At 39.8% G+C, this 23,286-nt stretch overlaps 1 protein-coding gene across 4 annotated transcripts in view; it reads left to right on the forward strand.

The window, feature by feature from the left end:
* BCAS3 (BCAS3 microtubule associated cell migration factor) overlaps window positions 1-23,286 on the forward strand; it is a 1,245,307-nt gene that overhangs the window by 421,476 nt on the left and 800,545 nt on the right. For all 4 annotated transcript variants that reach the window (XM_063455132.1, XM_063455142.1, XM_063455152.1 and 1 more), the window contains exon 14: window positions 4,148-4,281. In XM_063455132.1, the coding sequence (XP_063311202.1) occupies window positions 4,148-4,281 (134 nt within the window). The remainder of the gene's footprint in view (window positions 1-4,147; window positions 4,282-23,286) is intronic.

Genomic DNA, 23,286 nt, shown 5'->3' on the forward strand with positions numbered 1-23,286 from the left:
GCCATTTTGGGCCGGTCACCCAGTGTGGTATTATATGTCTATATATTAGGACTTCTGTTCCTAATTTTTTTTAATTTACTTTGCCTTAGTGACAAATCTCACTTTAGTAAATAGTGATGTGATTGTTTGTTCTCCTATTCTCTTTATGCTATCTCCATGCGGACTTCAAAGTGCAAAAGACAGAGATGACAATAATAAAGAGTTGTAAATATCTACATTTTATTTTGCACAGTTCCAAAATCCATATTAGTTAAAAATAGGTGAAAAGTAAATACATTACAAATCAGGCAAAGATCCAGTCCCAGTTTAAAACATGTATATTAAGATGATAGATTGTGGGGTTAGTTCACTAAACTTATAATTTTAGCAAACCTAAATCCGAATGCAACGCATAGTTTCAATCAGGAAATTCAAATAATTTCAATGTATTGAGTAAACTTAGTCGATAACGTAAATAACCACAGAGGTCTTAAAGTAGCAAATGTCAGTTAATTTTATTTAATATCCCAGGATTAAACATCATGCTACTGGATCTATACACCCTCCAGGTGGATTTTAAGACTAACCATGTTTACTTTGAGGACCTTGCTCTGCAGATCATAGACATGTGTATGCTGCAGATCACACTGTGACCGATCCAAGTCAATGCGGCGTCTAGTATTTTATGTCTATGCATATCCCTGCCTCTCTGTACTACTCACTGATCCGTGGGGACCAGCAACACAGCACAGAGTCCAGACAGCAGCTCGACAGCTCAGATAAGTGAGGGATGGGGGGAAAGGCAGCAGGGACACATGGGGACACTGAGACACTAGGGGATACATGTGGACACTGAGACACTAGGGAACATATGGGGACACTGAGGCACATGGGGACACAGACACTAGGACACATGGGGACACAGACACTGAGACACTTGGGGACACTGAGACACTTGGGGACACTGAGACACTTGGGGACACTGAGACACTTGGGGACGCTGAGACACTTGGGGACGCTGAGACACTTGGGGACACTGAGACACATGGGGATGCTGAGACACATGGGGACGCTGTTTCTCCCAGTGTCCCCCATCTAGTGTCTCAGTGTCCCCAAGTCTCCCAGTGTCTGTGTCCCATGTCTCTATGTGCCTAGTGTCACCATGTCTATGTCCACAACTGTCCCCAAGTGTCTGTCTCCCAGCCAGTGTCCCCTAGTCTCCCAGTGTCCCCTAGTCTCCCAGTGTCCCCTAGTCTCCCAGTGTCCCATAGTCTCCCAGTGTCTGTGTTCCCATGTGTATGTGTCCCTAGTGTCTTAGTGTCCCCAAATGTTTCAATGTCCCCATGTCTCCCAGTGTCTGTGTCCCTAGTGTCTGTGTCCCCATTTCTCCCAGTTTCCCTAAATGTCTGTGTCCCCATGTCTCCCAGTGTCCCCGGGTCTCTGTATCCCCAGGTCTCAGTGTCCCCATGTCGCTCAGTGTCCTAGTGACATGGGGACACACTGAGACATTGGGAGAAATGGGAACACTGAGACACTGGGAGACTAGGGGACTGGGCGACATGGGGACACTGACACTGTGATACATAGGGACACTGAGACACTGGGTGACTTGCGAGACTGAGACACTGGGAGCAATCCATCTATACAGCAGAATCAAAATGTGAGTAGTTTGTTGGTGATTTTACAGATGTCACTCTGATGTCACTCCTTGTGATTATTCAAAGGATTAAGGCTAGTATTTTGTTCCAAGAAAGGTGGCAACCTAACTACTCTTCACATACTCTTGCTTAAAGTAGCACTATAGGGTCAGGAACACAATCATGTATTTCTGACCCTATTATGTTAAAACCACCACCCTGCCCCCTTCTTGCCTCCCTAAGTATAGTAAAATATAACTTGTATTCAAGTCTGCAGCTGCTGGCTCTGCCTCTGAACTGACTGTCTGCTGACATCATCAGAAGTGGTGGTCTGAGCAAATTACAATACTTCCCCATAGGATTGTCTGAGACTGTCAACTAGGCAGATCAGGGGCAGAGCCAGCACAAGTCATAGCCCTGGCCAATCAGCATCTCCACATAAAGATAAATTGAATCAATGCATCTATATGAGGAAAGTTCAGTGTCTGCATGCCGAGGGTGGAGACACTGAATAGCAGTGCTGCACACTAGGCAGTACTGCCTCAGGAAGCACTTCTAGCAGCCATCTAAGGAGTGGCCAGTGGAGTTATTTTCTCTGAAAAGACAGTGTTTACTGCAAAAGGCCTGAATGGAATGATTCTACTAACCAGAACAAATACAATAAGCTGTAGTTGTTCTGGTGACTATAGTGTCCCTTTAAGTTTGGAAGCTTAAGAGGGATGTATGGGAACAAAACTTGTGTGGACTGGCTGACAATAAAATTAGTTTAGGTAATGCAGACGTTGGTCTCTCTAACACTGTGACATGTCCCCATTCATCTACACTCACTACATACACCTTTTATCTGTCTCAGACTATATACCAGGAACTTCTGCCTGCTAGTTAGAAGGTAAGGAGATGAGTGGACCAGCGAGTGCTAGGGGACAGTCCTTAGAAAGCATTGAGTGAGCGCATCATTAGACGCATTTATGTCAAGCTCAGGGTGCTGCCTGCATAGTATGCCCTTAGTTGGACAGCCTGCATGATTGGCGGGCAGCCTAACATGCATTCATGCCAGGCTGTCCTTCAAATTCTTTGGACAGACATGCCCCCTTTTTGGGCATGTTCTCCCCTTTTGGCAAGTCTGGTCACGTGATTCGCACCGGTGGCCACCCTTTTATCCTGCCCATTGACTGCCTGCTTCACTGGACACTGCTGTTAAGGGTTATGGATTTAATTGAAAGATATAAATTAGAGAGATATTAGCATAGAGTATGTGTTTTCTTGTAGCTGCATCCTATGAGTTTCCCTCCAGTACCATCTCCATCAGATACATGACGCTTGGGAGGTATGATTGTTTTAATGTTTTTGGTCGATAAGATTCCGTAATTAGGCCCATCATAATTGTCAGCACCAGGCCCAGTGTGCTCTTAATCCGGCCCTGGAGATAGCTCCCTAATACCGTGAGAATTAGGGAGTTATCTACTAAGCGACTGCAAGAGAACATCTGAAGTCCCGAAATTCTGAAGTGCCTAAGTTCCGAAGTCCCTAAGTTCCGAAGTCCTGAATTACGGAATACCTAACCAAACTGATTATTTTCCCCATGCACATCCCTGCTAATAATTCAGATCTTGTGTGAAACATGCAAGAAAAGTAATACTAGGTAGTCTCTAAAACCTTTCAAACCTTTAATATTTCAGTAAAGGATAACAGAATAAATGGAAAATAAAATGTCCTAAATTTACATAATTTTTTTTATCAATCTTTCAGCATCATTTTATGCAGAAAATTGTGAATTGTGGTGCTGGATCAATAATAAACCTATTTTGATCTAACCTCAGATCAGAATGCCATTTCAGAGATCTCATGTGGGCAAGGTACTAAGCCTGGCAGCTCTTTGACTTTACATTTAGATGTGATTCAGATTCAAAGTTAAACATGTTACAGACCAAATATTTGTATGTTACACTACATTATCTGGTGGCTCCATGCTTTCAGTGCAATGGTCATCAAGTGAATGCGATGTTGTAGATAGCTGACACTATTCATCTCTTTGGTAATTGATTTTAACCTGCCCTAGCCATAAAGAAAGACATATTTCAACTGGGTGACAGGTTGGATATTCGGTTGAAATCCAATGATATTGTATATTACTATACAATACATGGTACCTCCGGTTAGGAAAGTTACTATTGAGATTAATGCCCAAACACTGATCCTTGTATAAATAGATGTAACTTATAACTATCTACATGTGTTCCTTATTGATAACTCATTGCACCTCTGTCTGCGGCATTACTGCATGTGTACGCATAATTTTAGCTGCTTTGTTTGATTTGAAAAATAAAGATTGTCAAAAAAACAAACAAAAAAAAACTAAGAATGATTTGGAGCTTTCTCATGGAGGACATTGTGTGGTAAGAATTCTAGTCTAGTGAGAATTATTTAAGCTGTATGCGCCGCCTAACTTTGGATTTAACTTATTTACCTTCACCTTTTTAACATCTGCTGTTAGTAGACAACTGCTTACTGTTTTCCATCTGTCTTTGTAGGTATGCTTCTGGTTACCTCAGACACGCTAGGACATGATTTCCATGTGTTTCAGATCCTTACCCATCCATGGTCCTCTTCCCAAAGTGCCATACATCACCTGTACACTCTACATCGTGGAGAGACAGAAGCTAAAGTAAGTTCATATTATGAATAAACCTGCTTGAATTTACAGGACTCACCAACAGACAATGTATGAAGGAATTTCAAAGATACACGTCAAGTGTTTTTAAACATTTGCCACGGTGCCTAGCTTGCTGCCAGATGCTAATGTAATTTGTAAATGTCTGAGCACCTTTGTTAGCCATCAGTGTTGTCCATTGCTGAATTGAGATTGTGTGAATTAAATATTGATTCTAAATCACCCAACAAAGGTATTGAAATATTTGTTAGTGTATCTTGATATGCCAGTTATTGGTAGATAAAGCAAGTGATTAACTCTAGCAGGGTTATACTCTAAAGTGAGAATTCAAAGTGAATTTCAAATTCAAGGTCAAAATAGTTGAATTGAAAACATTCTGTAAGAAACCCGAACATGAAGGGGATAAGGGTCGCATCGGAAGTATTTAAAATCTCTGCTTATGCAGACAATATACTGCTCACTTTTACTGACCCGAGAGACTCAGTCCCCCACCTCCTAGACCTACTGGAAACCTACCACCTAGTGTCGGGATATAAAATAAAAACAGATACAAGACAACGAGAGCAGGCTCAGGCACTAGATCCTAAGATAATAGTGCCGGTCTAAACTCGCGGTCTTATGTACCGAAGAGAGACTCCAGGGGTCTCCAGGAACTTAACCCCAGTATAGGTAATGAACGAAAAAGGATAGATGCTAAAAGTCTCCATGTAGGTAAAGACATGAGACTATGTGCATCACCTGGATATAAACATAGCCACGTAGGAAATAAATATTAATAATTGGCTAGACTAACCCAAAACAAAATTGAGACCATGAAATAAGTGAAAAATAAAGTATATACATACCCATCCGACAATATTTTCGCGTTCAGCGCAACTGCTCTACCGTAGAGGACTTCAAATTTAAGGCCAAGACTCTACAACGTCAGTTTAAACAAAAGGGGTATCCAAATAGATGCATTAAAAATGCATACAAACGTGCGCTTCTTGCAGACCGTAAAGATCTATTATCAGAGGATACCAACCTAAAACCATCACAAGAAATTATCAGGTGCATAGGGAATTTCGATGCTGGTTGGCATCAAATTATCAAGATTTTGGAAAGATTCTGGCCCCTATTGCACCAGGACTCACATATACATAAAGTGATTACATCTCATACCTCGGTGACTGCAAGAAGGGGACGTAACATAAAAGAATTCTTAGTCCCCAGTCACCTCAAAAATACCCCTTAGAATCCAACTTGGCTGAAGTCCCCAGTAATAGGTACATACCAGTGTGGCAGATGTAAAGCCTGCAACTTCATACGTCGCCCCTCAAAAACCTTCCCAGATTCCCCCTATTCCCAGGAATTCAATGTTAAAAGCTTTTTTAACTGCCAATCGAAAGGTTTAGTCTATCTACTTGTTCTGTTCTTGTAAGAAACTTTATGTTGGCAAAACATCTCACATATTTAAGCTCAGAATACGGGAACACGTTAATTCAGTGAATCCGAGAAGACTGAAAGACACACCAGTCTCTAAACATCTTAAATTGCATCATAGTGGGTCACCGGAGGGGATTAGATTCTGTGGTATAGAAAGGGTTACATTGGGACCAAGGGGAGGTGATCTAGTTAAAAAACTCTTACAAAGAGAGAGTTTCTGGATCTACAAGCTTAAGACATTTTCACCCCTCGGTCTCAATGAGGGCTTCTCATATAAGTCCTTTATATCGGATTAATCTATCAATTCCCCCCATACGTCCTGTAAATACATTTGTTTCTAAATCTGTAAATTTGTATATATGCCTGATACACATGTAATTATGTTATATAGCACCAGTAGGTTATTATTATTATTTAGATTTTGATTTTGATTGTTATATTCATGTTCATCTCTATTTTCATTAGGACATGGATACCTGTTCCGGGTTGTCTGGTTAGTTTACACATGCAATATTATAGAGACGGCTTCTATTTACCTAAGGATACATGGTCCCTATTATAATATCATCTTTGTAGTTATACAGTTTTGAGCCACTATGGACACATATTGGTGTGTAGGTATTGGATACAATACCCAATGAAACATATAGATACATGATGAATATTCATTCTGGCTCACATTCCATTTGGAGTGACTGTACACAATATACATAGTAAATCTACTAAGGTCTATTGTTTGCATACATGGGTTGAATATGGATCTTTATTAGATTGCATATCTTGTTGGTCCTAGATCCATCTACATACAGCACATATCTTGCACATAGGACAATACATTCTCCCATTACTAGACGCACATGTGGGCTATGTATATAATAGGGACGATTCTTGACAGTCGATAGGATGCCTAATAGGCTTGGGAGTTAGAATCCATAAGACTACAGACTCAGTCCGTTACGGAGCAAGTGACTAACCCCGCCCATGTGGGCTGGACGCCGCAACATGTTCCATGCTAGAAAGCGACTAGCCCCGCCTTTGTGGGTTGGACTTTACATTTGGATCCCTAAACAGAGTCAATAAGACACCTCCCAGCTCTGATCACGTGGGGTACCTATGTGTAAGCCGATTGGCAGTAATAGACAGGGTGAGTGCCGACAGGAGCCGCACCAGGGTGAGATTTTCCCCTTTTTACATCATTGGCTACAGGTACTCAGGTTCTTTGGCGCCCATTATACTTAAGAGAGTCCTGATCATTATTCTGTTGGCCCCTGACAAAGGTGCAGTATACAAGCACCGAAACGCGAGTTGGGCGTTTTTTTTTCTTTTTCTTTTCTTTATTATGGGCACTGGGCATCGTTTGATTTAAGCACTCAAATATGATTTGTTTATATTTCCCTATTCTATTTCTTTGCTACTATGCCTGTCTAGATAGTTACACAGGGAGAGAGGCTTTATATAAATTTTACTGTCAGTTTATTTGAAACTGACCTCCTTATTTCATACTGCTTACTCCCTCTCTTTTCTATCTGAAAGTATTTCTGCTCTGGATACTATTGTGCAGCAATCCTACATTTTGTTTGGTCTTTTTGTGACCACGATCAACAGCCCTAAACTGCCTTTTACTTTAGGGACCTGATCCATTATTGCTAGTTAGCTCATTTGGATGGCTCCACATTGGGTTTTTGTATACCCTGGACAGTTAGGGTTCGAGATCTAGTACTTTAGGAGACAACACCCAGAGGAGCACAAGTGTCCAGACATAGGGGTCATAAGTTGGGATTGATTTTTTTTTCATTTAAGCTAGTCTCCTAATAAAGCTTTATTTCAGTATCTTATATCATATCCCCTTATTTACTTGGAAGTGACCTCTACCTGCTTCTACTTTGGATGCATAGTTGCATTAGTTACACTTGTATATACTTTATTTTTCACTTATTTCATGGTCTCAATTTTGTTTTGGGTTAGTCTAGTCAATTATTAATATTTATTTCCTACGTGGCTATGTTTATATCCAGTTGATGCACATGGCCTCAGGTCTTTACCTACATTGAGACTATTAGCATCTATCCTTTTTCGTTCATGGGATATAAAATAAACCTAGATAAGTCGGTTGGCATGCCCCTTGGCACCCCAGACACAGACGTCAAATCGCTAAAACAAACGACAGGTCTAAAAATCAGTCCACAGCCCATTAAATACCTGGGTGACACCAAACCATGCCGACCTATACACAGAAAACCATCAACATCTGATCCACACCCTACTCTTAGACCTCAACAGGTGGCATGAGAAACCCACCTCGTGGATAGGAAGACTGCACACTATCAAAATGAACCTATTACCGCGCCTCCTGTTCCTCTTTCAGTCACTCCCGGTTAGGGTAACCAAAGGGGACCTAAAACCATTGCAGACACCAATAGACAACTTTATATGGGCCAAAAAAGAGGCACAGGATCGCAAGACAAACCCTATACACACCAAAAAGCAGGGGAGGACTGGGCCTTCCCCACCTCCACCTCTATTACATGTCTGCTCAGCTGGCACAAATAGTTAAATGGCACTCGCCACCAGATACCCAGAGATGCTTTGACCTAGAAACACTTCTCATGAGCACCAACCTTCCACAGTTCTGGATCTGGGTACCCAAGGCCACCTCCACCTCTATTACCTGTTGGCTCAGCTGGCACAAATAGTTAAATAACACTCGCCACCAGATACCCACAGATGGGTTGACCTAGAAACACTTCTCATGAGCACCAACCTTCAACAGTTCTGGATTTGGGTACCCAAGGCAGACAGGCCGGAGCTCCACACCACATGCCCTGCAATCCTGAACTCAATCAGGATCTGGGACATTACAGCACATAAATATGCACTTATGCACCCGACTTTGACACTCACCCCATACCTCCGCAACAAAGCTTTCCTGCCCGGCTTATGTCCCAGAGACTTTAGGGGTTTGGAAGACACAGGGATCCAAAGCTATTACCACCTATTCCATGCGGTTACATTCCGAACCTTCGATGACCTAAAAACCCTAGCCCCCTAGGGACCACTTTCGGTACCTCCAATTTAGGGACTTCGCCAAGGGCCCCTCTGTTGGAGCGGCGGCGGCCACCTTCTACGAGACACTGTGTTTGTCAGATGGACCACGTGCCGGCCTCATCACCCTCTTGTACACACAACTGAGTGCACCAACTAGTGAGGCTCAAACACCTACCTACGTCTCACAATGGGAGACAGAACTCCACCAGTTCTTAAAGAGTGGGGAATGGTAAGACATCTGGGAGGCGGCGACAGATGCTTCCATATGTATACACCAGGAATAATGCTATAAAACACAGTAAAACATATATTTATATACATAAAAAATTTAAATCATAAAGGAACTATAAGTGACAAATGACAATAAATCCATGGATGTTCATGATCAAAATATTGTTACACGAAAAACGTCACATCAGAGACTGAGTTTAACCACTTAGGTATCATATTCTGCATGCAAATAATCCATTTGGACTCCACATATTTCAGGGCCCTACGTATATCCTCTATTTTTAAATGTTGCTGTTTGAGTGCCACATATTTGGCGGTAATGTATATAGGTAACCTGCATTACATTTTTGAAAATTATGAACTCCAGGGGGAGATTTGGAATCTTATAGTCCATTATAGAATTAATGTGTTTGTGCATGCAATCTTTTTATCTGTTCTATGTATTGTTTCTTGCAACTGGTAAGAAAATTTATAACATTTATAGTGTTTATAGTAATTGACGAACGCTGGGTGGTTTGCCGAACACGTGGCCATTTTAACTCCCGATCGGCCAGCGGTGTTCAGCGCCCAAACTATGGAACTGGAAACGGACACTTATTTGCACGAACACCGCTGACCCGCCAGCCTCCTTACCTCTGCATTCGGTAGTGTATCCGAATGCCTGTTCATTCGGTAGTTTAACCGTATGAACTGCATCACCCCAGATAGCCATGCCATGGAGCCTATCCGTGTAACGAAAGACTATGGGAAAGACCTTGGCTCCATGGTGATTGAACTGTATGTATGGGATCTGAGCGCCATTCGGTAATAATGTGCGCTCAGATCTAAGCTATCTGGGGATATGTAGAATGTATGTGTTTTATTTATTATTTACAACATTGGGTATTTTTGTGTCTTTTTAATAACATGTGCTCAATGGAGTTTTGCCTCTGTCCTGGGAGATAATTGGATTACTTCCCAATTATCTCCAGAATAGAGAGGAGGGATTGTGATGTAATTGTGGGAGTGTTTAAAGGTGTATGTCTGTGATTGGTCAATGTCCAATATGTTTCCCAGTCTTCCATCTGGTCCCCTAGGGGAGTGTCCACCAGGTGGAAGACCTGCATAAAAGCCGGGCAGGTAGCCCCAGTAAATCAGTTATGCTTGACCCTCAAACGAAGTGACGTCTCGTTCTTTGGGAGGAATTGGATTGTATGCTGATTGCCAGGAGTGTAAGCTGATTGTATGCTTTTCGTGTTCGGCTGTTTCCAGTGTCCGTGTGTTTCCTGTTCGGGAGTTGGAGGCTTCGTGTAGTTTGCAGTTCAGGAGATTGGTGCTTGCAGTAGCTGCCTGTGCATCTGAAAGGGGAATATCGCCTAAACGGTTTTTAACCTCTTGTGTGCAAAATGGTCCGTTACAATTACCTTCAGGCTTTTCTGCTATAAACACTGTCTTTTCAGAGAAAATGCAGTGTTTACATTACAGCCTAGTGATAACGTCACTGGCCACTCCTTAGATGGCTGTTAGAGATCCTTCCTTAGTCATGGCTGCCTAAAATGCATCCAAACATTCAGTATCTCCTCCCTCTGCATGCAGACACTAACCTTTCCTCATAGAGATTCATTGATTCAATTCATCTCTATGAGGAGATGCTGATTGGCCAGGGCTGTGTTTGAATCATGCTGGCTCTGCCCCTGATCTGCCTCTTTGTCAGTCTCAGCCAATCCTATGGGGAAGCATTGTGATTGGATCAGGTTACCACTTCTGATGATGTCAGCAGACTGCTTGTTTTGGTTTTTTTTCTTGATTTTTTTAGGCAAGCAGCATGCAGAGTTACAGCTTCAGGCTTGAATACAAGTAAGATTTAGCTATATTTATGGAGGCATGAGGGGCCCAATGGGGGCTAGATGGTGGTGTTAACACTATAGGGTCAGGAATACATGTTTGTGTTCATGACCCTATAATGATCCTTTAAGGTAATGATTCTATTCACCAGAAAAAAATCAATAAGCTGTAGTTGTTCTGGTGACTATAGTGTCCCGTTAAAAAGCTATCACTCACCAAAATTTGGGCTCATGTCATGCAAGGTTTAATACCACATTTATATGTCACCTTTTTATTTAACAAAGTGATATCACTTTTAGTTCTTGATGTAAATAAAAATGGTCTGGCAACCACTGCTTTTCATATTTAGTAATATTTCTTAACTTTCTATCCCCAAATAAGATAGGAAAATTGTTATTTAATATCCTCTTTATTGAATAGAACCGAGGGCTCACGCTTGGCAGAAACACTGGGACATTCTCCTCCTCTGCCTCGCAGAGACCACACCATTTTTTTTTTACATTATCATTGGGGGTCAGATACACAGAAACTTAATGACAAACATTACACAGAATGACACTCCTACAGATACAAACAGTGACACACATACAGACACATAGGCATACACTGATATCCAAATATGCAGAGTTACAGATACGCATATAGACACACATGCAGGCGCACACACATCTTTCCATACACACACACACACACACACACATACAGGCACACATACAGACAGACATAACACATACCTACAGACACACACAGATACACACACTTACCTATAGACACATACATATAAACTCCTACATACATACATACACACATACATATATACACATACATACAAACACACATGCAGAGACACATACAGACACACATACAGTGAAACTCACATTACATATAGACACTTACATACAGACACCTACATACATACACTTACAGAGGCACGTGCATACAGAGACACATAAGCACACACACATACATACATGTAGACAGATACACAAACACACACATATGCAAAACGTTTTAGCCACCCTCCTCTTTCCTACCTTTTAGGTGCAGGAGGGTGACTTTCCCTGGGTTACAGTGGCTGGCTCCAGCTGATGGGAGTCAGAGTTACCACTCTGACTCCCTCCTCTCCTTCCTCCTCCTGCGCGGCTCCCGGTGATTCCTGGGAGGAAGTGACCGGGGCTGTCATGTCCTTCCAAGTGTCTGAGCTCATTACAGAGGGCCCGGTCGCGTTGTTAAATTGCCGCAGCGCTGACTGGGCCCCCTGGAAATTCATTGCCATCAAGTGGCCCTAACAGCATGGGCCATCCAATGGGCCTCTTCAATGCAGCCCCAGCGGTGCAACACATGGCTATCTCGGTCGCAGGGGACCGCAAGGCGGCCGGTCTCCCTGACGTGACGGGTCCGTTTGCAGCTGTGACCCTTGCGATTGCTGTAGTTCCGCCACTGTGTACAAGTAGTTCTCATACCCTTTCTAGTTACTGTTTATTCCTGAATATTGCACACCAAATTTTTACATGATCCCTATTTTTTCCTTATTGCAAATAATGAGTGCCCAGTGTTGCTAATTATTCACAGAATACCTACTGGTTTCTCTTTATCACTTTGAGTTTACTCTTGTATTATCGTCCTTATATTTAGCACTATGCAGTCTGTTACCACTTTATAAATAAATAATAATATCCGTCTGGGATTTTATGGTACTATTAGAATACAATGAGCGTAGTTTCTTATTTTAATATATGTGGTTGAGCGTAATTTCAAGTGCCTGGACCTCATCTATGTAGCCTAATTCAATATCTCTTTCTAGCTAGCTTTATCATAAAGCTAAGCTATCCTCGATGTTCACCGCTAATCATTACTAACAGATAATGAGTGAGTGATATTCCTTATTATTTTTTTTGGCAACTGTCAGGGTAGGCATCGGTATCCCTGTTTTATGTTAAACCATATATAATGTTTTGACAGAACTTTGCTTGCGCCATAACCTCTAAAACAAATTGCAGTGGGTTTGATGTTTTAAAGTAGTCTAGTAGTGAAGTACTGTACACTATTTCTCCCTGTGGACAGCCAACGATAGAGCGTGTCAGTAGATGCTCTCATGCCTATTACTGACCCTTTGTATTTACCTTCCTCATATTGTGGAGGCAATAAAAAACGAAGCTGGGTTCGTTGTATTGTCTCTTTGGTTGTGTGTCTAGTTTTAAACATGTTTGCAAATAATACAATTAAAAAAACAAGCATATAATGCACACACTAAAAAGGGGCAATACTTCCTGCAGGGTGCTCCAAAAAGAGAGGGCAAATTCTAGAGACATCAAATGGAAGAAAATAAATATCCAGGCACACCTGAATGGCAGTCTTTTTTTTTTTTTTTTTTTGGAACATGAAAGTGGAGGCAACGTTTCGGCTCCTCTCTGAGTCTTTATCAAGTCAGGAGTTTTAGACATGTTTGCAGATTGTTTTGTAACAGCCATGTTTAATCAGTCAGGATTTAATATGTCATCCAATTGTGTTCTTTGAGGCTTATTCACTAAACATATAATTTTAGTGAATTGCAAACAAACTACAAATTCAAATCAAAATATATAATTTACATATTTGATATCTATATGTGTTTAGAGAATAAACTGCACTGAATTTGTATGTATTTCCGAAGATGGCTTTGTAAGTGAATCCTTACCAGTGAACATGTGTCCCCAAAAGAGAAGAAAAAAAAAAAAAACTGGGCTGTGATTATAACTTCCAGCCTGCATAAACGACCACTATTTTAAATCAAATAAATCCAGGTTGTCACAATGCTACTTCTGCACATGTAACATCTAAAAGCCTACAACTCATGCCAGTTCCCCATAACTATAATTCTGTTGCATAGCGCACAGAACATAAATGCTAAACTGTCATGAAGGGTCAATCTCACATTTATACTTGGTTTTACTGTGCTGTTTTAGCTTTGATGCATTTTTTAGATAGCTCCCACTAGATCAGTTTATGAGGATTATAATGGAAAACGGAGGACTGTTTGCAAAAAGGGACCAAAAAAAAAAAAATAAATAAATTTACTTTCTGAACCACATTAAGACGCTTGGCACTTTAATAAGTCATCTTGCAAACAAAATAAAATAGAGAATGCATGCCTAATTATTTGAGTAGAGCTGCTCTGCGGTCTCTGACTTCGTGAGAAAGCTTTCATCTGACAACAATTTTCCTGTTAAGAGTGCATATAGGGTAAAACCAATAGATAGATCTAGCTTTAAATCATCTCTGGTGCAAGACATATAAATGCTTTATTACCTTGCACATCACAACTTTGCCCAAAAAGGGTTTCGAAACCAGCAAAGTGCTTACAAATTTGTCTGTGTTGCTAACATGCTTTTAATGCAGTGCCTAGTAGTGCAGTTGGATTCAGTGTAACATCTTACCAAGAAGAGGAGTATTAGCTTTCTTAACTGCTCCCAAGATATTAAACCAGTTCCGCGGCAGCATAAACTTGGCGCCTACAATTGCCAGAGGAATGCTATTATTGGTAAATGAAGTATTCTGCTATCGTGTTTAAATAATTTTATGATCGAAGTGTTTGCCCTTTCCATGTGACTGAGTAGTGCGTTCACAGTTTTTTTCTTTCCTTTTTCTTTATTTATTTTTCAGTAATGAAATTATGTGGGGGGGGGTTAGCCATGTATGGATGCATTATAGTTATTAACTTTGATTTATAAAATCTTTTTGCCTTGTTTATTTTATATGTACTTCTATAAATGTATTTTGCAAAGGACAGCCTGCATCGTGAGTCTGATCATATTACATATTACATGTCATTAAAGCAAACACTAGAAGTGAGTGTCCTGATGACATTGACTTGCATCATTATTTAAAGGGGCATTGTAGGCACCCAGACCACTTCAGCTCATTGACGTGGTCTGGATGCAATTCCCCATGTCCCTTAACCCTGCAAATAGTAATTATTGCAGTTATTGAGAAACTGCAATCATTACTATCCAGTGTTAACTCCACCTCTTGTGGCTGTCTACCAGACAGCAACTAGGGGGACTTTCTGGTTTGCAACGGACTATGGGTCCAGTATCTGACGCTGGACGTCCTCACGCTATGCATGAGGACCTCCAGTGTCCGATTGTTCGCCAAAGGAAAGCATTTGTAATAATATTGGGATTTAATTTATGTTACTGTGAAATTTTTTTCGGTTTAATATAGAATTCTATTAATATATTATAACTATAATTTAATATATAGGTATCTAATTACATGGCCACACACACACTAGCACACTCACTATTACTCACACAATCTGACATGCATACACATTTTCACTAAGACAGTTTCACTGACATACAGTGTCACTTACACATTCTCATTAACACGCACACACACACACACTCTCACTGACACTCTTGGGTTTTTACGTCCAAGATGCATTATCTTGCACTTATCCACATTAAATGTCCGTTGCCACATCTCTGACCATTTTTCTAGTTTACCTAAATCATTAGCCATTTGGCTTATCCCTCCTGGAACATCAACCCTGTTACATATCTTAGTATCATCAGCAAAAAGACATACCTTACCATCAAGACCTTCTGCAATATCACTAACAAAAATATTAAAGAGAATGGGTCCAAGTACAGATCCCTGAGGTACCCCACTGGTGACAAGCCCATGCTTGGAATATACTCCATTGACTACAACCCTCTGTTTCCTGTCACTCAGCCACTGCCTTACCCATTCAACAATATTGGAATCCAAACTTAAAGATTGCAGTTTATTGATAAGCCTTCTATGTGCAACAGTGTCAAAAGCCTTACTGAAATCTAGGTAAGGAATGTCTACTGCACCACTCTGACCTATTATTTTAGTTACCCAATCAAAAAAACCCCAAAAAACAGCAACCTATTAATGTGCATCACATGCATTATTCTCCTCTAAAAAATTTTTCCCCTAAAACTTAGAGTCTCGGCTAGCTGTCTGAAATGTGGGACAGACTGAGCAGACTTGCTTTTGGAGATTTGCGGGAATCAAGGCATTCTGGAAACGAGTAGAAAATTATGACACAACTACTAGGTAGATCCTTGTGTATCTCCCCATTACTGGCATATTGAGGGTGATGACAGAAAACATGATATCCCTACCCCTTCACTATCATTAATCCACATGAAAATCTTCTAATTTCACATGGGCTGGGTAGAAACCTTGTTAAAAAAAAAATAATATTTGTTACTTGGCATCCATTTATTAATAAATTAGACAGTTTAATAAATTAGACAGACAGACCCAAAATTAAAGGAGCACTATAGTGCCAGGAAAACAAACCAGAACCGGAAGCGGTCTCTAGTGGCTGTCAAGTAGACAGCCACTAGAGGCTGAATTAACCCTCAATATAAACATAGCCATTTCTCTGAAACGGCTATGTTTTCAGCTGCAGGGTTAAAACTAGGGGGACCTGGCACCCAGACCACTTCATTGAGCTGAAGTGGTCTGGGTGCCTATAGTGGTCCTTTAAACCCACTTCTGAATGTACAGACAGGTACTTGACCAGAGTTATGGTGGGCCAACCCCCCCATAGACCAATAATATCAACCTCCCAAAACAAGACACCTCAAGCTAGTTGCCCCTGATATTGAGTTACCTTCAAGCTCAAATACCCAGATAATTAGAGAGAGCATATTTAGTTTAGTTTATTTTAGTTTATGGTTTTATTTGCTTTATTATTTACTTACAAAATAACTTTTGTCTATATTATATTGAATATATCTGATTGATTCATGACAAAAAAAATGTTTCATACAAAATAATCGTTCTAATTCTTGAATAAGAATGTTCATTAGAAAATAAAAGCGTTCTGTTTAAAAAAGCAACATAAGCAAGTCACGGATGTCTCTGTGTATAGGCGTATGGAATTTACCTTTTAAAAACTATCAAACAGGAAAACAAACGATGTTAAAGGAGTGGGGGAAATTATCTTAAATAGTAATTGCAAACAAACTAATGAAATAGAAAAGTCTTGCTTGAAAGTGCAGGTAAACAGGATGTCCAATGTACAAACTGGAATGAGAAGTTAGACCTACTGATAAAAGTGTGTTACTGGTTACTTTTCTTTACCGCTCTGTTTGATCTCCATGTATAAACAGATGAAATAAAACAAGCCTGAACCTAACATTTTCTGGACACAGAACAAATACGTGAGGATGACAGCACTCCAGGGCTGATGCCCAAAACCTCTGTGTTATCTCACATTTACTCTTGACTTTTGATTGTTCTGTCTCAAAAAACTGTGGCTATAGCTGACTGCAGGATGCGTGTGTAAATATAAACGGAGGTAAAACAAACATTGCCCTGTGCCGCTGACACGTACAAGTAAAAGATTAAAAAAGAGCAGTGTTGTATAGTTCAGCTAGATAATTGGTATGTTGTTTAAATACTTTTATAAATGTGAAATTCTGTATTAGTCATGCTATGGTTAATTGTCTTATGGTCACAATGCTATTTGATACTTGTTTGAAAGCGGCACTGTCACCTCACTCCTCTATCTGAAAAATTTGTATTCCATAAAGTTAGAATCTTTAAAATACTCAGTAAGTGTTGGAATTTCCCTGATATACAAACCCTGTCAAGACTTATACAGAGACAAAGTAAGGACCACTTTGTTTCTATATTTCTCCTCCGCCTGACTTTCTTTGACACATGGAAGGGGCTACACAGTCAATCCCAAAAAAGTCTATGGAGACTGCACAATCCCCTATAAACCTCAATGCTGTAGTCTCATGCATGCACTAGAGCACAGCAGTGACGTCGGCATTGAAGAGGACAATGCTGGATCAAGTTGGTGGCGTCCGCAATGGACAGGTTCAGGTAAGTAAACTCACCATTACCAAGCCCCCTTACCCGGCTACTGGACCACCAGCGAGGATGTCACAGTCAGTAACTTTGTGAAGTTGGCAAAGTCCCCAAACGATGACAGGGCAACTTTAATACAGTTTATTCTGTCAGCAATTAACATTATTTGTATCTCCAAAGCCATGAACACTTAACCCTAAATTGGTCTCTCTGCTGAAAATTATCTCACTTGTCAGCCTTTACCATAGCCTATGCAGTACTCATGTATCTTATTCATTCTATCTCAGCTGTATACTGTAAGAGTGTTCGGACACTTTACCTGCTCTCAGTCGCTGTTCTATATAATTTTCTAGCTTGTCTCTGGCTCCTTATCTATATGCATTATACATTTTCATTTCTACTCCATAGCCTCTTGCACTCTTGAATTACTATGTTTACTCCCACTGCTTTAGCTCCCTCTACTTACATTTCTAGTCCACCTCCTCTAGCTCCCTCTCTTCACATTTCAATTCCACCTGCTCTAGTTTCCTAGCCTAACATTTCTATTCCACCTGCTCTAGCTCCATATACTAACATTTCTATTCTATCTGTTGTAGCTCCCTATCCTTAAATTTATATTCAATCTGTTCTAGTTCCCTATTCTAACATTTCTATTCCACCTGTCCTAGCTTCATATCCTAACATTTCTATTCTACCTGCTCTAGCTCCATATATTAACATTTCTATTCTATCTGCTGTAGCTCCCTATCCTTAAATTTATATTTAATCTGCTCTAGCTCCCTATCCTTACATTTCTATTCCACCTGCTCTAGCTTCATATCCTAACATGTATATCCCACCTGCTCTAGCTTAGTATCCTAACATGTATATCCCACCTGCTCTAGCTCCCTATCCTAACATTTCTATTCTTCCTGCTCTAGCTCCCTCTCCTTACATCTCTATTCAATCTTCTCTAGTTCCCTATCCTTACATCTTTATTAAATCTGCTCTAGCTCCCTATCCTAACATTTCTATTCCACCTGCACTAGCTCCATATTCTAACATTTCTATCCTACCTGTTCTAGCTCCCTATCCTAACATTTCTATTCCACCTGCTCTAGCTCCCTATTCTTACATTTCTATTCCACCTGCTGTAGCTTCATATCCTAACATTTATTTTCTACCTGTTCTAGCTCCCTATCCTAACATTTCTATTCCACCTGCTCTGGCTCCCTATCCTAACATTTCTATTCCTCCTACTCTAGCTCCCTATTCTTACATTTCTATTCCACCTGCTCTAGCTTAATATCCTAACATTTATTTTCTACCTGTTCTAGCTCCCTATCCTAACATTTCTATTCCTCCTGCTCTAGTTCCCTATTCTTACATTTCTATAACACCTGCTCTAGCTCCCTATCCTAACATTTCTATTCTACCTGCTCTAGCTCCCTATCCTTACAACTCTATTCAATCTGCTCTAGTTCCCTATCATTACATCTTTATTAAATGTGCTCTAGTTCCCTATCCTTACATTTCTAGTCCACCTGCACTAGCTCCCTATCCGAACATTTCTAGTCTACCTGCTCTATCTCCCTTTGCTTAAATCTCTATTCAATCTGCTTTAGTTCCCTATCATTACATCTCTCTTCAATCTGCTCTAGTTCCTTAGAACTTCTTCTTCTATATGTCATGTAACACGGCTCAGGTACTTAATTTATTTAAAAAAAAAAAAAAAATCATTATTATTTGGCAATAAAAATGTAATTTGTATACCACCTGCACTAGCTCCCTATTCTAACATTTCTATTCTACCTGCTTTAGCTCCCTATCTTAACATTTCTATTCCACCTGCTATAGCTTCCTATCCTAACATTTCTATTCTCCTGCTCTTACTCATTGTCCTTCTTTTAAGTACTCCATCTGCTGTCCCTTTGTTTCTTACTATTTATACCTCACTTGCTTTCACTCCTTGTCCATAGTTTCCTTTTCCAGCTTCTCTTGCTTCCAGTCCTGCTATTTGGACTGTGCATGTTTTGTTTTTTCTCTAAAATACAGGGCTTTTTATAGCACTAGCATGCATACAAAATAATTTCTTCATACATATGTATGAAGACATATCTAAGACTAAGGGTGCTATTTTTTAGTCCTTATTTTAAATTCATTATCAAGTCTTTAACAACACAGCTTGACCCTCCCTTCCCCCTCACCCCATGCCCTTTTTATTGGCATGTTGTTTTCTACCCTTTCCATGGAAGTACAGTGGAATGTTGGCGATCGCACAAGAGATAAAATTTACTTTATAGAATATAAAAAATAAAATTTTTATAGAGCGTACATTAATACAATTTTACGTTCTGGCTAAATGAGTTAACCTTTATACAATATTCCTCGCAAAGATAAAAATCTAACCTTTTCTAAGGTAAAGTGACATGCGCTGACATCAATTACCTTATCTGTTAATTTTTGTAATCTGGAAAGTATGTTTAACTGTTTGCAAAGAACTCATGTCAAAAAGCATGTTCGTGTCAAGATACCACAGTGCCAATGTGCTAAATGTTAACTAACCAACAAAGACTTTAAACATTTTTTTTTCCGCTTGTACTACAGCTCCACCTTTGAGTTTTAATATTTGATCATGATCACCCTTATCTTGTCTGGACAGCAGATTATGTTGTTTTCGTTTTCTATCCTATATTTCCTATAATGTAGAGGTTTGTATAGAAATATGTTTTATCAAGCAATAATTTAGAAATTACAAATAAAACAAACTATTATTTTTACAAGGGTGATTGGGGTTTTAGAGGTCAAATACGTGTTGAGAAGAGATGAAAAATCTTTCAACCTTTAGAGCACTTTCATATAAAAATGAAATACAGAAATGTACTACGAGGCTGCATGATTCTGTGCAGAAATATAATAGCATCCGGTACCAGTGGTTGCTCTATCCTTTTAAAGGAGCACTCCATGTAGCATAACCACGACAAAAATCTATAGGTTTTATGGCATTGTATGCTCAGTTCCATTTCTATTTAATTCTGTGTATTTTGCTACACCAAGGAAGGTGCATAGAAAGTTACATGAAGCCGACTGTGTAAACAGCTAATTTATCAGATTGAAACGGTTATGTTCACATTCCTCTTGTGCAGAGTTGAGAATACATTACATATTAAGCATAAAATCCACAGTCCTGCAGAATTCATCAGCAGTTCCTCTGGCTTTAAGCAAACCATTTTAAAATAATTTGTCATTGTTGTCAAAGAGTTAAAAGAGAATTATAGTTTTTAACCATTTATTACTGGGTTTTTTTTTTTCTTTCTGAATCCCTACTACTATTTTTAGAGCATGTTTTCTAATTAAAGGACTGATGTGCGTTAAAACAAAATAACGTAATGCCCCTTACTCACTGCTCTTTAATGTTCATGTGAACAAACATGCCCAGGAAACCGGAAAGTCCACTACTGCTCACATGCCCAATATGTTGGCATTAACTTTGAAGTATAAGCAATTTTGTGTTGGAAGACACCTGACAAACACAGCTGAGGAGTGAATTGTGAAGCACTTTTCACTATGGAGCTTAAATAACCTTGTCTTCTATATGTCATGCAACATGGCTCAGGTACTTAATTTAATAAAAAAAAAAAAAAAAAAATTAAATCATTATTACTTGGCAATAAAAAGGTGATAAACTGTAAAATGTTACTTAAAAAAAAACTGTCCATCTGTGACCCTCCAACCTCTGAAACCTGCAGAGATTAATGGGAAATGTAGACAATGTAAGCTGGAGTGCCACATTTTGACTCTTTATTGTTAAATATTTCATGAGACATCATTAACATCATTATTTCCTTTGAAAAGCTAATTTTATCACAGATTTCCATGGCCGACAATATAATTGTCCTCCAGTAAAAGTGTTTTGTTTTTGTTTTTTTTGTTTTTTCTCCTTCTCCCCCTCTTCCCCCCCACCCAAATTAAAACTGATTTACAACACTTTTAGTTGACTTACTAAGAACAATTATGCATCTAAAATGTAATTTAGAACAATGTACCTTATTTACACCACATTGGCCGATATGCAAAATATTGTAGTTTAAAGACAAATTACTGTGAATATTATTGCTGTGGAGCTCTGTTATACAAACAGACAGAGGGACATTAGAATAGAAAAGAGGGACTGGTGGGTTTTGGCTCAATATAGGGACATTTGGGAGGTATGGGTAAGCAAGCATAAATACATATACCGTATATATATTTTATCTTTACATTACACAGGGCTGTTATACATTTCATGAGCCTGTCATTGTTCACTTTAAGTGTTATTTTTCAAATGTGCAGAGATCAAAGTGTAATTCTAAGCACCAGAATAACCTTTGCAATGTTTATGCTGCAAGGAATACTTAGGCCCATGTCTCTTGTATGAGACAGGCTTCGAACTGCAGCAATTTGCTTAATATTGCTGCAGCTATATTCTTAGCTCCTGGCTTTCTGACATCAGACAGCAATTTTTACTTCCTCCTTTGTTATCCAAGATCTTTTGTGTGTGCACATCATACACTCAACTTGGATGGACCTATCTCTCCATCTCTCTGCGGCCAGCTCCATTGACATCTCAAGGCACCCACAGAACTTGGATTGGCAGCGTAAGAGATCATCTATATTACAAAACTGTTACCTTGACACTATGGCTATCGTAAAATTATTGTTCATATACTTTCTCCCATTCTGATGAGTGTAACTACAACTGGGGAATAAACACAATTTCCTCTTAAAACCTGCTCAACTGGGGTTTATGAGATATGAAAAACACCACTGAACAAAATAATAATAATAATAATAATAATAATTAATACGAACAATAACAACAAAGTATTTAACCAGGCAAGGCACATTCAGATAACTCTGGTTTTCAAGTACGTCCTGGGAATGTTACCTTAGCCCAATATCCAGGGGGCTCATTTTATCTACCTCGGAAGGATGGCTGAGTCAACCCTGCCGAGATTCAAACCTGTGACCAAAGGGTTGAACACACACACTCACTGACAGACACATACTGACACACACACACACACACACACTCATTGACAGACACACACATAAACATATTTTCTCACACACAGACAAACTCAAAAATAAGTTTTATTATAGTTTTCTGTTTTTTTGGGGGGTGTGGATTCTCTCCCTGGGGTCTAGTGTGACTGCTATAATCCTCCTGCTCCTATTCACTGCTCCCTTGCACGCCGTTTAGGGATGCTGGGTCCGAAGTAAGGTTATATTACAGCTCATGTCATCACCGCAGAGCTTGTGAGGAGCAGGAAGGTTACAGCTCCCTTGTCGCCCATCTACAGCCCACCACACAAGACACAGTATATATCCGGAGAATAGGCACCTGCCTTTTGAGCAAGTGGGTGCCTACTCTGCCTTAGTAAATATCCTCCCACCTCCTTGGGCGGGGGGAGACACAGAGGACCCAGTTGCACTTCTGACCCCTGTTCTTCCGCCACCGATATAAAGAGAGGGTGCCAATTCCAGCCTATAGTATCTCTTTAAGAAAAGTGCCAACAGTAGCAGTAGAAAGTACAGACATAAAAATAAATATTTTCTATAATTGCTTTGTTGTATCATTTGCTCTTATGCGTAGTCCTCAATGGGTAAAATATG

The sequence above is a fragment of the Pelobates fuscus genome, chromosome 1 (assembly GCF_036172605.1).
Source record: "Pelobates fuscus isolate aPelFus1 chromosome 1, aPelFus1.pri, whole genome shotgun sequence".
NCBI classification, from domain to species: Eukaryota; Metazoa; Chordata; class Amphibia; order Anura; family Pelobatidae; genus Pelobates; species Pelobates fuscus.